We start from the raw sequence: 13,400 nt of genomic DNA, 5'->3' as shown, positions 1-13,400 counted from the left end.
CTTAGCGAACATTGGGGGTTGACATTCCCCCGGTGATGAGTTGCTGTCCTCAGGGTCCCCACCTCCTTCCAGCCTCTCCGGGGGAGTAAATTATCAAACCCTGGATAGTGCCTCCCAATGACTACAGGATATGGAAGTTTAGGAACTATGCCCACTGTCACCTCAGTGGGGTTCCCTGAACCTCTATCTCCACTGGGATGGTGGGGTAATGGCTCACGGCCCCATGCACGCACGTCACTGCTACACATTTGGCTTGTAGCAGCTGACTATTTTTTTACCAGCTTACCCAATATGAGCGTGATAGCACTCCCAGAGTCCACAAGCGCTGTAGTCTCTGCTCCATTTATCCTCACTGGCCTGGTGTAATTATGCAGAGCTAGTGTGACCCCCGCGAGGTGGATAAGGGAGCACGGGACCTCCCACTCCCCCAAGTTACATTGCATAGGCTCCTTGGTGCTGGGACACTGTGCTGCTATGTGTCCCCACTCCCCACATGCATAACATCTATAATTGCTGTTTAATCATTCCCCTATCCTGGAGGTTAGGGGGTTTAGTCCTGGGGTTCCCCCCACTCAGGCCAATCCCTTCCTTCTGGGGTCCCTGCTGGTTTTTGCCTCCCCCACTTCTTCCACCTAGGATTCCCCAGGGGTTTGGCTGCCCAACCTTCCAGGGTCGGGGTTGGGTGCTTGCTTTGAAAGGGGCGTTCCTTGGGTAGTCGGGTCAGTTCCCTGGATGATCATGCAGGAGACCCTTCCCTGGCTGTCATCCGTCTTTCTACCAGTGTGATCATCTCATCGTACATGAATGGATCGTTCTGGCCTACCCATTTGCGGAGATCTGGCGGCAGTCCCCGCAGGTAATGGTCGATGACCAGGGTCTCCAAAATCTCCTCCGGCCTGCACACCTCGGGCTGTAACCACTTCCGTGCGAGGTGTATGAGGTTGAATAGCTGGGACCTTGGGGGTTTGTTCTCCTGGTATTTCCACTCATGGAACCTCTGGGTCCTTACCGCTGCCGTTACCCCGATCGTGCTAGGATCTCTGCCTTCAGATGGGTATAGTCAGTGGCATCCATGGCAGGCAATTATATTGCCTTATTATATATATGTGTATAATAACATGCCAAAATAGGCCTTCTGGGCCTCTCCACACAAAAAAGGGGCGAGAATGCTGGCCCACTGCTCCTGGGGCCACGCCTCACGCTGAGCAGTCCTTTTGAATGAGAGGAGATATGCCTCTACGTCATCTTCTGACGTCATCTTTGGCAGACAACCAGTGGCCCTCAGGGTTCGCATCCCGTCGGACCCCCGGGCCTGGGTGTTGAGGATCATCAGCTGGTCCACCACCTCTCTCAAGAGGGCATGATCTTCGGTCGGCTGGTTCATCAATAATTGATTGGTTTCCTGCTGTAGCCTCATAGACTCCTGTTGTGTCATTGCCTGAACCCGGGTGGCCTCCTGCTGGGCTGCCATGGCTTGTACCAGAGCTCTTACCACCTCCTCCATTGTGGTTCAAAGCAAACAAACAAAAACCAAAAACCCCAGTGCACTTTTTTTTAAACCTCTTTCTTTCGCCACACTGTGAACAAAATCCCACTTCTGCCACCAGTTGTGACAAAGCTCTGTCCTTGCCTCCGTGGATTCCACGTTTCCTGGTAGATTTTGCTAGCCTCAGAGGCTCACTGTGACCCTCCATGTAACCCTTCTCTCTCTAGAGACAAGGGTCACAGTCTACTGAGCCATTATCTTCATAAGCCAGCAAGGGAGGTAAGGAGAAGTTATCCTTCCTTGCACAGTCTCTGTTGTCTCCCAGTCTCAGTGATGAATCAGGAGGCAAAAGTGTGTGTGGGGGAACCTGGGCCCACCCTCTACTCCGGGCTCCAGCCCAGGGACCCTAATAGTATCAGCTATGGTAGCTGACCTTTTAGAAACATGACATGTACAATTCCCTGGGCTACTTCCCCCACAGCAGCCCTCACTTCCTCAAGCTCCACTTCACCCTTACCTCAGGGACTCCTTCCTTGTGCCTGATATGGTGTGTACTACTCAGCCTCTCCAACAGCACAACTTCCTCCCACAGTTCCTGACATGCACACCCACCTGACTGACTGGGAGGCTTTTAACTAGTTTCAGCCAGCCCCTGATTGGCTTCAGGTGTCCCAATCAACCTAGCCTTCTCCCTGCCTTCTGGAAAGTTCTTAATTGGCCCCAGGTGTCTTAATTGACCCAGAGCAGCTTCCATTTCACTAACCTGGTACCAGGGATTTGTTTAGCCTGGAGCTAATATATCTATCTCCCACTACTTTTCTATAGCCATCTGGCCTTGCCCCATCACAACAGTTACTGGCATAGTGCTGCAGATCTATAGCTGGGTCCATGCTGGCTGACAGCAATCCAGAAAAAAAAAAAAGGAAACAGGAGTGAGACAGCAGAATCACGAGATTTTTTTTTTAGTTTGACCCCAAGTTCCAGAATTCCACTGGCTTCCACCTGGCTTCTCCTGTGCATCTCATAATATGTAGTGAGAAAAATCCCAGAATACATATTGCTCAGCAGTGAAGCAAAGGACTATGGGATACTCTCCCAGAACATCATACACTTAGTGTGCCCCGAGCCCCTGATGTGTGTACACAATGATGCAAATTGAAAGGGAGTAGTCATCCCATGTGCACATTATTAGCATGGCCTAAATATAGATCACCAACTAGTGCATGTGAACTCAGTTCATATATATAAAGACCTTATCCAGTAGACAATATATGACTATATGTCTACAGAAAGTCACAGAGCCTGACCTTAAGGGAGGCCACCTGTTCATTACAAAGGTTATCTTTTTGTTAAAAAAAGGCAAAGGGCCCAGGGGAAGGGAAGGGGAAGGAAAAAAACAATGCAGTGCCATTTGCAACTGGAAGCTGCACACACCGTCAGGAAACACATTCTCTTCATTCTGCAGACCAAAATGCTGGATTCTGGCTTTGCTTTAACCTCCTCCTCTACCACTGACCTACGTTAAAAAGAAGTTATGCAAGCTCCAAACAAGAGTAATGTATGTATTTTGGTAGTGCATAAGAGCCAACCAAGAACTGGATCCCATTGTACTAGGCACTGTGGAAACGCACTGTAAAAGACAGTCCATGCCATGAAGAGCTGATAGCTTACTGTATGACAGCAAGTGGTATGATAGTCATTCTGTGTGACCTGTCCTTGATAGTTTAATTTTATTTGGCTCTGATAAAACAACAACCAATAAAACCTGTTAGCCAAAGAAAAGGATGACAACTTTGAACTACAACCTCTTTGGTGATCTCTGACTGATGTTTGGTCTTCTGAGTAAGAAACTTTCTTTAACTGTGTAGGGTGTTGGCTGCTTCTGGAAACTATTCAAAGGAGTCCACCCAGTTTATTCTCAAGGGTCAGCTACTCTATTCTGGAGAAGGAGGGGAAATAGAATATCTAATGAAGAATTATGTACTGCAACAACAGGGTATTTTCCACACTGAATTGCAATATAGTCATCCCAGCAATGGAGCAAAGTAAGTGTTTAGTTTCTTTGGCGCAGCACACATGGAGTTTAATTTTGAAAATGCACAAGAGAGTACACTTATAAAGTCTGCAGACAATACCAAGCTGGGAGGGGTTGCAAGTGCTTTGGAGGATAGGATTAAAGTTCAAAATGATCTGGACAAACTGGAGAAATGGTCTGAAGTAAATAGGATGAAATTCAATAAGGACAAATGCAAAGTACTCCACTCTAGGAAGGAAAAATCAGCTGCACGCATACAAAGTGGGAAATGACTGCCTAGGAAGTACTGCGGAAAGGGATCTGGCGGTCATAGTGGATCACAAGCTAAATAAGAGTCAACAGTGTAACGCTGTTGCAAAAAAAAAAAAGAAAACCTCATTCTGGGATGTATTAGCAGGAGTATTGTAAGCAAGACACAAGAAGTAATTCTTCTGCTCTATTCCACACTGATTAGGCCTCAGATGGAGTACTGTGTCCAGTTCTGAGTGCCACATTTCAGAAAAGATGTGGACAAATTGGAGAAGATCAACAAAAATGATTAAAAGTGGCAAAGAGTTCTGTGGCACCTTATAGACTAACAGACGTATTGGAGGATAAGCTTTAGTGGGTGAAGACCCACTTCGTCCGATGCATGTAATGGAAATTTCCAGAAGCAGGTATAAATATGCAAACAAGAATCAGGCTTGGGATAATGAGGTTAGTTAGGGAGGATTGGTTCAATCAGGGCCTCATCCTCCCTCATCCTCATCCTCCCTGATTGAACTAACTATAATCTACTCTTTGTCGCTTTTACAGATCCAGACTAACCCAGCTACCCCTCTGATACTTGAAAAATGATTAAAGGTCTAGAAAACATGACCTATGAGGGAAGATTGAAAAAAATGGGTTTGTTTAGTCTGGAGAAGAGAAGACTGAGAGAGGACATGATAACAGTTTTCAAGTATATAAAAGACTGTTACAAGGAGGAGGGAGAAAAATTGTTCTTTTTAACCTTTGACTATAGGACAAGAAGCAATAGGCTTACATTGCAGCAAGGACGGTTTAGGTTGAACATTAGGAAAAACTTCCTAACTGTCAGAGTGGTTAAGCGCTAGAATAAATTGCCTAGGGAAGTTGTGGAATCTCCACCATTGGGGATTTTTAAGAGCAGGTTGGACAAACACCTGTCAGGGATGGTCCATATAATACTTAGTCCTGCCTTGAGTGCAGGGGACTGAAATAGATGACCTCTCGAGTTCACTTCCAGTTCTATGATTCTATGCAATGAAACTTAAAAGGGAACTCTAAAACAATGGGTTTAACATTTTAGATAACTAGTTCATCTCTTGTTTACTGGGTCTTGTTTGTGGTCAGATGTATAAACATATAGTGTCCTGAATTATTTTGTCAGATCAATAAGTCTCCCAGACTTTTCAACAAACTGAGCTTAAACTTCTATTTGTACAACCTTTCTCACTGTCTGACTGTTTTTATGGAGTGCCAAACATTTATGGAGTGTCAGATGCAATATTTAGACTAGCATATAATTTAACCTGAAATGGGCTGTGTGCTTGCTATTTTGGGGTTTGACCACTTATACTTTGAACACGTTGTTATTATTTTATTAATATTATTAATATAGTCTTCTTCTGTTGTTGTGGGAGAGCTGTTGTGAAAAGATGGGGGAGGTACTCTGAAAGCAGCAGTGTGGAGCCCCCATAGTCACTCCTGTCATCTAAATATGATATATTTCATACAAAGCATGCCATATGAGGTATCATGTGAAAGGTCATGATCTGCTGGAACCCATTGTTTTGTCCAAATATGTATATCATTAGTATGTATAAAGTTGAGATTTTTCCTATATGGTTGTTACTGAAATATTTTGTAAGTTTGAGGGTCTCTCCTGCTACATTGGGATCCACTTCCAGGAAGGTGTTAAGCAACCATTAATCAGAAGGGGAGTTGTAAACAAGGAATTTACAATACTATAAGAGAGCTGCACAAGCATCACATAGTGGGAGATTGCTCAACCCTGTGACTCAGCAAAGTCCACCAGGACATGCTTGGGCTAGTGTTTTCCAGGCACATGGACTGAGGATATAAAATGGGGGACAGTGGCGTCATGTTTTGGCCTTTCTCCTCCTGCACCTATGTTGGAAGCAACAAGAAATTGAGAAGACAAAGACTTGAACTGAGGAGACTGGTCCCAGCCTTAAAGGGGAAGCTTGTGTATTAAGAACTGCAACATCTAATGGGGTGAGAAAACTGATTGATTCAAATACTGTCAAGACAAATAAGGACTAGAGATTTAGACTTGCACTTATCTCATATTTTCTTTGGTAACTATCTTTGACCTTTTGTGCCTAACACTTATAATCACTTAAAATCTATATTTCTGTACTTAATAAATCTGTTTTATATTTTACCTAAAACAGTTTGTTTTGCTTGAAGTGCTTGGGAAATCTCAACTCAGTTTACAAAGGATAGTGAATGTCCTCTCCACATGGAAGGAGGGATGGCCTGCGTAATAAACATCTACTGGTCTGGCTTCTGACCAGGAATGGAATATTCTCGGGGTGCAAGGCTGGGGGTTGACAGATTTGCTGGTGCCTTTCTGTTTTGTGAATGGCTCAGGGAGCATTCATGCTATATAGCTGGGTTTGGGGTTGCACGTGCTGTTGTACTGAGTGATGATAGTTCCCAGAGGAGTTTTCTGCATGTCACTAACATAGTATTGTGAGTGACAGCCCAGGCTAGAGAGTTATGGGGGAGCAGCGTTACCCTAAATCCAGGTTGCATCCTGGGGATCCTGTCACAATGGGTTTGGCATCAGTCTCTGAAAATGGGAAGACTTGAGCTCATTCTGATGCCCTCAGAAAAGGTGTTACATAGTTGAGGGTCCCTCACAGACAATCCCCCAATTCCACACTCAAACATTTCATTCTTGTTCAGAACAACTGAATAAATTAAAAGTAGTTAAGAAGATAATGACTTAAATCATGCCCACTTGTTATTCATTAAAAGTTTACGGTGGGTTTAAGAAGAACTTTTGATTTGTAAATGTTTTAGGCCATTATTGAAGTTCTACGGAGAGGACCACTTTCTCTTACATGAAATGGGTTATTAGTCTATAAATTCAAATATGGTCTGTGTCTTCCCTTATCCAAGCTGTTTATGTGGAGCTAGAACAGGTATTGCATAATTGTTTGGATTGTCTTTTATTGATGGTAATAATTGCCGTATGGCGCTATATTATGTATGAAATACTCTTTCAAATCTGTTTTTGGGCTTATGCTTTCACTTTTTATTCTGTAGTTAATAGCAGTACAGTCAGTACTGTACAAGGAGTTTTTCAAAGTGTTATAAAATGTAACATATTCATGGAAGAAAAAGATTTTGTCATATAAAATAAATTTGATAGTAACTCTGCTCACCCCCAGCTGTCCTCTACGGTGCATCTACACTGCAAAGAAGAACCTTGAGCTTGCCTGTGCCAGCTGACTCAGACTTGCGGGGCTCAGATTGAAGGGCTGTTTAATTGTAGTGGGTGTTTGGGCTCGGTCTGGAGCCTAGGATCAAGGACCCTGCGAGGGGGGAGGGTTCCAGAGCTCAGACTTCAGCCCAAGCCCAAATGTCTATGCCATAGTGTAACAGCCCCTGAGCCCCACGCCTGCAAGCCCAAGTCAGCTGTCACGAGCCAGCCATGGGTGTTTAGTTCTAAAGTAGACATATCCTCAGACTCCCATGATAACGGTGGATCAAGGATCTGGTGAGGTGAAATCTTCCGTCTAAATGGCCATCTTTAGCATTCACTGTACACAATTGTACTGAACATGGTTTTAAAGGAGTTCAGTCACTTCCTCACGCCTTTGAGATATATGAATCAATCATGTGTTTCAAAACTAAAAAAATGTTGAAAAGACACTATCTAATATTTTTTAGAGTCCCAATCACCCTATAATTCTTTTGTTTATAATACTCTCAGAACTTTGTAAATAAAATTTCATTCCCTAAAACTTTGGTTCTTTTCCATCTGGCAGATATTTTACTTTTTTTCTGTTTCTAGTAGAACTTGAAATTAGTATGACTTTTTCTTTTAGTATTCTATCTTGGTGTGTGTGCATATGTAAGCCAAATTCTATGCACCCAATTGACTTATGCAGATGCACCTACTTACTCTAGGATTCAGTAAGGCCCTGTGTTAATTGTATTCCATCTCTGGAAAAAAGGGTTTCTTAGTTCATTTGTGCTTTCAGTGCTGCATCTACAATAAGCAGCGTGTAAAGTATCGGTGTTGCTTAGGTCCTTCATATAGAGTGGCTATGTATTTGAGAGGGTTTTTTATCTCTTGGGTGTGTGTGTGTGTGAGAGAGAGAGAAACTGAATACTTAGGATCTCCAGGACATTTCCCATCAAGTTAACTTTACTGGGATGTTATAGTTTGCATCTAAAATGTGATCTCTAACTTACTCTTAGATTTCTTTCACCACTGCTATAAATACTCTATTTTGGGAGATACTATGTTTAGCTGACACTCAATCTTTTTTGTGCTGCTTGTACAGTACATATACTGTGTGTAGGCATCTTTTAACTGATACATGCAGAATGTATTCATGCTGTATTTACATTGTATTTTTCAGCTCTCCTTCAAGTGACGATTTCACTTAGCAAGGTAGAGCTTAGCGTGGGCGAATCCAAATTCTTCACATGCACAGGTATGTATTTCATTATATCTCCAGGTATGTTTTGCTAAATTTTCAGATCAAACTTTTTCATAATTTGAATGTTATTAATTGGCTTAGAAATATTTATATTTAAAGTATATTGTTTCAATATTTGCATTGAATTCTGACTATTTGCATGTTGTGATAAATAGCAAGTCCTGTTACATTGGCTTCACATAATGTATGCTTTCAGTCTACAGACTGTTGATTTCACGTTTCAAACAGACTAAATCTCTTATTTTGAAATTGATTTCCATCAGTATAAATTATTTATGTATGTAAATTTTTTGCTCTATTAAAATAATTTTACTTGTCTAAACACTAATATTAGAATGAATATATAAGATCATAATTGAATCATTTTTGGTAAATAGCTAATGAATAAATTAGACATAGCATGCTGCTCTGAAGTTACACCTGAGTGACTGTTTCAGTATCCAACAGAGCATATGTAACCTGAAAAGTTAGAATTACTTTTTCTCGTGCAATCAACTTTTTACCCAGGGAAAGTTTTAGCAGTACTTTAGAAAACTTTGCCAAATAGTTTATTTCTCAAACATAGGACCTGAACCTGAAAAGTACTAAAAAAAAAAAAAAAAAATCATACATCAAAGATGCTTTCATGTGGGTTTTGACGTGGGTCTGTTTTATCATCTCTAATTGAAGGTGTATGTGGAGATGTTAAGACGGTTAGTGTGGAGATGGTGATGAAATCCTGACCCATGTTAAGTCAATGGGAGTTTTGCCAGGCTTCATTCTGTGGCATTGAAGTAGTTTTAGTTTGCTACTGACATCCAGCTATAAGACTGAAATTTTGGCCCCACTTAAGTCAGTGGAAAACTATTACTGACTTTAAAAGGGTCAGGATTTCACTTTGTATCTCTGTTGTATCTTGTTCAATTAGTGAGGTCCAAGGTCTTAACCAGTGTCAGGCTGAGACCTGCATAGGTGAGACAGTTGCTTTATTATTATGGATAGGATTGAGTTACCTGCTGGAGTCATGGTTCTGCTATTAATTGACCATGTTTAAAAAAAGTCAGGGAACCTGGAGGTTGCGTTTTATAAATCAAATTTGTGACTGATGTGTTTAGCTTCTCTCAAGATGAGGCCAGTAATTTTTCTTAGAAATAATTTTATATATAATATAAAATGTGCATTTAGAGTTATGCCATCATTGTGGTCAAAATTATCCCTGCATTAAGATGAGAATATTCATACCTGTTTTGTCAAATTGCTTAATCAATAATCTGTAAACAATGTTACAGTTTTGTTGCAGTAACAGTGGAACTGCCGTATCTTTTAAATGTTATTAGGTAAGAGTTCATTTTTATTATTTTCAAATGACTCATCATTGGATGACTCATAGTGTGCAAAATACATGTCCTCATAAGCCTTGTTAACAACAACTATCTAGAACTCCAAACAGCCAAAAGCAGAGGACCAGATCGGAATCTTGTGTTGGTCCAGACTGGTCCTGTGTCCTTTACCACTCCTGTCTCACTGGGGGATGTCTTAGATTTGCTGGCATATCCTCCTGTCCAGTCAAACAAGTCCATTGAACCTTTGTGGAACTCTCAGCTGTCACTGCTCATTGGGGCATGCACCCTTTTTGAGCTCTTCACAGCTGACTGTCAGTCACCTGTAGAAACCAATCCCCACAGCCACAGGCTCAGGGAGGCTTTTCACTTACTTGGGAGACTCACCGGTGTCATTCTCATAATCTATCGGGGCAAAAAGGGTTTCAGGCTCTCCTCCCTTAGCAGGGATGTGATCTGATGTCACATAGCTGATATACAACAACCTCTGCAGAGAAGTAAACTTCTCCGCCTTGGGATTTTAGTTTTATTCCAAGTTGGGGGATGGTCTATGTAATTCTGTGATGCAGAATGTGGTAGTAGCAGGATTTGATACTGAATCTGGCCCAATGTTATCTGAATATCTAGCATATAGTTATATCTGAGGGGATTTATGCCAACCACTCAGGCAGTTAGATGGGTTACAGTTTATTCACTGTGAGTTAAAAAAAGAAAAAGAGGAAAAAACAGCTTCAACCAGCTGGAAATCAGATCGTTCTGAAAAGTGTGATACAGTTTTAAGGACTGTTCTTTGAATATAGGCCAGTGGTTGCTCACCAATTCCTGGCTCACTTAAAAACGTTAGTCCAATGGCAACTTAAAACTAGAATGTAACCTTTAAATATGGAAATGTAAATAGTTACTCTTAAATACAAATAGGTAAACATGTATCTGATTGCATCTATAATGTTGTATAATGTTCTTACAAATTTTGTTTGCCAAAATGCTTTTGTTCCATAGACAATTATTAAAAAGAATTTTTTTTCTAAAAACACTGTCAAAATGAAGTTGTAATTCTGGTTCAAAATCTGTTTCTTTCTACAAATGTGATTATTACCATGGCTGTACACCATGGTAATTTGACATGTAACCAAAAACTTGCTTTTGGTTCAGATAGAACATAGTGAAAACACATCTCTGAGGAAAAAAAATCAGTAGAGCAAATAAAAAGGGGGGGGGGGTTCTGTTTTCTTTCCTCTTTTTTTTTTTTTAAAAATTTGAACATTGGCTGGGACCTAAGTAGGACAAATTTGCTAGTACTTGAATATTAGAGTATGTCATGGAGGAGGGAAAGGTCTCTGATTTTGGTCTTTGAATCTTGTAAAAAGTTTGTTCGGATTTTGGGCAAAGGTTTGATCCAAATCTTTTATTTCTAAAATACCCACAGATAGCCCAAATAGTTACTGGATAATGTAATTTTTGCTCTCTGGCTCAGCTGGATGTATAAACATTTTCCTAATTCTTATTAATAGCTCAAAATAGTTAAATTATGGCCATCAGACTTGCTGGTTTCTCTTTTGTCTGTCTTATAACTTGTGTTTCTCCTACAGACAAGGCAAGCTGGATATTGCAAAGAAAGAACTCAACTGAATGTTACTTAGTGTCTATAGCTGAACTTTACTTTTTACATTGCTTTTTTTAGCGATTGGGGAGCCAGACAATATAGATTGGTACAATCCACAAGGAGAGAAGATTGTGTCTAGTCAAAGAGTGGTCATTCAAAAAGAAGGTGTTAGATCACGGCTAACCATTTACAATGCAAATGTAGAAGATGCTGGGATATATCGGTGTCAAGCAACTGATGCAAAAGGACAGACTCAAGAAGCTACTGTTGTTTTGGAAATTTATCGTAAGTGAAACATAAAGGAAAAAACTAACAATAAAAAGAGAGGATCTATTTTGAATTCCATTTGCTATACAGAAAATTAACACTAAATTAATATATACCCCTTATCTATAAATCTAATTTTAGGAGCAATAGATTGTATCTGTTGCAGTCAAGCATATATACTGTGAAAAAGACTTGAATGGAATTGATATCCAGAGTACATTAATCCAGTATGGTATAGCATCAGTTACCTGATGTCTTGAAATACAAAGTCTTATCATGAGGATGCACCATATATACCTCTCTATCATGAAAAGGACAAAATGTGTTTGTGAGGGAGATAGATCTGCACCAAAATAAATCCTCTTACAATAGTCAAATTGTGCATTGATTTGGAGTGCAAGAGACACAACATATACAGTTTAAAAGAGTTTGCAATGGCTTTTATGTTATTTTTTTTCCTGTTCTTGGTTGTATAAGGACTTATGTGACATAAAATCCTATATGTGATGAGGTATAAATATTTATAAACCACCAAAGTACTATTATTTTTAAAATAGAGTTAAACAATTAATGGAGGATTATTTCTTCAAATGTAAATATACTGCATGATGCAAAATGAATATGTAAAAGCATCCTACAGAAGTTTTAGAATCATAGAATCATAGAATATCAGGGTTGGAAGGGACCTCAGATCTCTTTTTGATCATTTGAAATGATTAAGCAAGTTTCTGAATTGAGTCCATAATCTTGAAATTCTTGACTTCAGTGGAATCATAGAATCATAGAATATCAGAGTTGGAAGGGACCTCAGGAGGTCATCTAGTCCAACCCCCTGCTCAAAGCAGGACCAATCCCCAATTAAATCATCCCAGCCAGGGCTTTATCAAGCCTGACCTTAAAAACTTCTAAGGAAGGAGATTCTACCACCTCCCTAGGTAACGCATTCCAGTGTTTCACCACCCTCCTAGGGAAAAAGTTTTTCCTAATATCCAACCTAAACCTCCCCCACTGCAACTTGAGACCATTACTCCTTGTCCTGTCCTCTTCTACCACTGAGAATAGTCTAGAACCATACTCTCTAGAACCACCTCTCAGGTAGTTGAAAGCAGCTATCAAATCCCCCCTCATTCTTCTCTTCTGCAGACTAAACAATCCCAGTTCCCTCAGCATCTCCTCAGAACTCATGTGTTCCAGACCCCTAATCATTTTTGTTGCCCTTCACTGGTCTATCTCCAATTTATCCACATCCTTCTTGTAGTGTGGGGCCCAAAACTGGACACAGTACTCCAGATGAGGCCTCACCAATGTCGAATAGAGGGGAATGATCACGTCCCTCGATCTGCTCGCTATGCCCCTACTTAGACATCCCAAAATGCCATTGGCCTTCTTGGCAACAAGGGCACACTGCTGACTCATATCCAGCTTCTCATCCACTGTCACCCCTAGGTCCTTTTCCGCAGAACTGCTGCCTAGCCATTCGGTCCCTAGTCTTTTGTCAAGTTGTAATTGACATCACTTTAAAAAGTACGAAATATTGAACTGAATTCTTTACATCAATTAGATCAATCAGAATTCTTTACTTCAATGCAAAATACATAATACAGAAGAGGCTTAAGGCTAACACAAAACCAAAAAGAGGGGCCATACTGTGCCATTAGTATTTAAGCAGAATTCCTTATTGATTTGAATGGTGACTTTTGCATAAATATTCATGGCAGGATATGGTTCATGGTCAGGCCAAGACTTATGAACTGAAATGTGCCAGGTAAATGCAAGATAAAATCTTAAAGTACTGCAGCTTTAACAGTGCAGCAGATATCAAATGATAGATAATTTTAAAAATAAATGTTATTGATAAAACCACATGTTTGTGCACTACACATATGCAGTGAGTTGCATCGACAGAGGATGTGTCACTGAGAAGCAGTTTCCTCCAGAGCTCGTCTTAGGTCTGTACAGTTCCACAGTAGTGCCTAAAGAAGGTGGT

The 13,400-nt window shown here is 40.7% G+C and overlaps 1 protein-coding gene across 5 annotated transcripts in view; it reads left to right on the top strand.

The window, feature by feature from the left end:
- Nucleotides 1-13,400, top strand: part of NCAM2 (neural cell adhesion molecule 2) — a 557,227-nt gene that overhangs the window by 297,375 nt on the left and 246,452 nt on the right. For all 5 annotated transcript variants that reach the window (XR_012161242.1, XM_073363287.1, XM_073363298.1 and 2 more), the window contains exons 2-3: nt 8,144-8,218; nt 11,225-11,431. Coding sequence is in view for 4 of the 5 variants with exons in the window: in XM_073363287.1 (XP_073219388.1) it covers nt 8,144-8,218; nt 11,225-11,431 (282 nt within the window). In the remaining variant the exon portion in view is untranslated. The remainder of the gene's footprint in view (nt 1-8,143; nt 8,219-11,224; nt 11,432-13,400) is intronic.

This window comes from Lepidochelys kempii, chromosome 1 (assembly GCF_965140265.1).
Source record: "Lepidochelys kempii isolate rLepKem1 chromosome 1, rLepKem1.hap2, whole genome shotgun sequence".
Taxonomy (NCBI): Eukaryota; Metazoa; Chordata; order Testudines; family Cheloniidae; genus Lepidochelys; species Lepidochelys kempii.
Note: the sequence above shows the minus strand (reverse complement) of the source record. Positions and strands in the feature narration are given on the sequence as shown.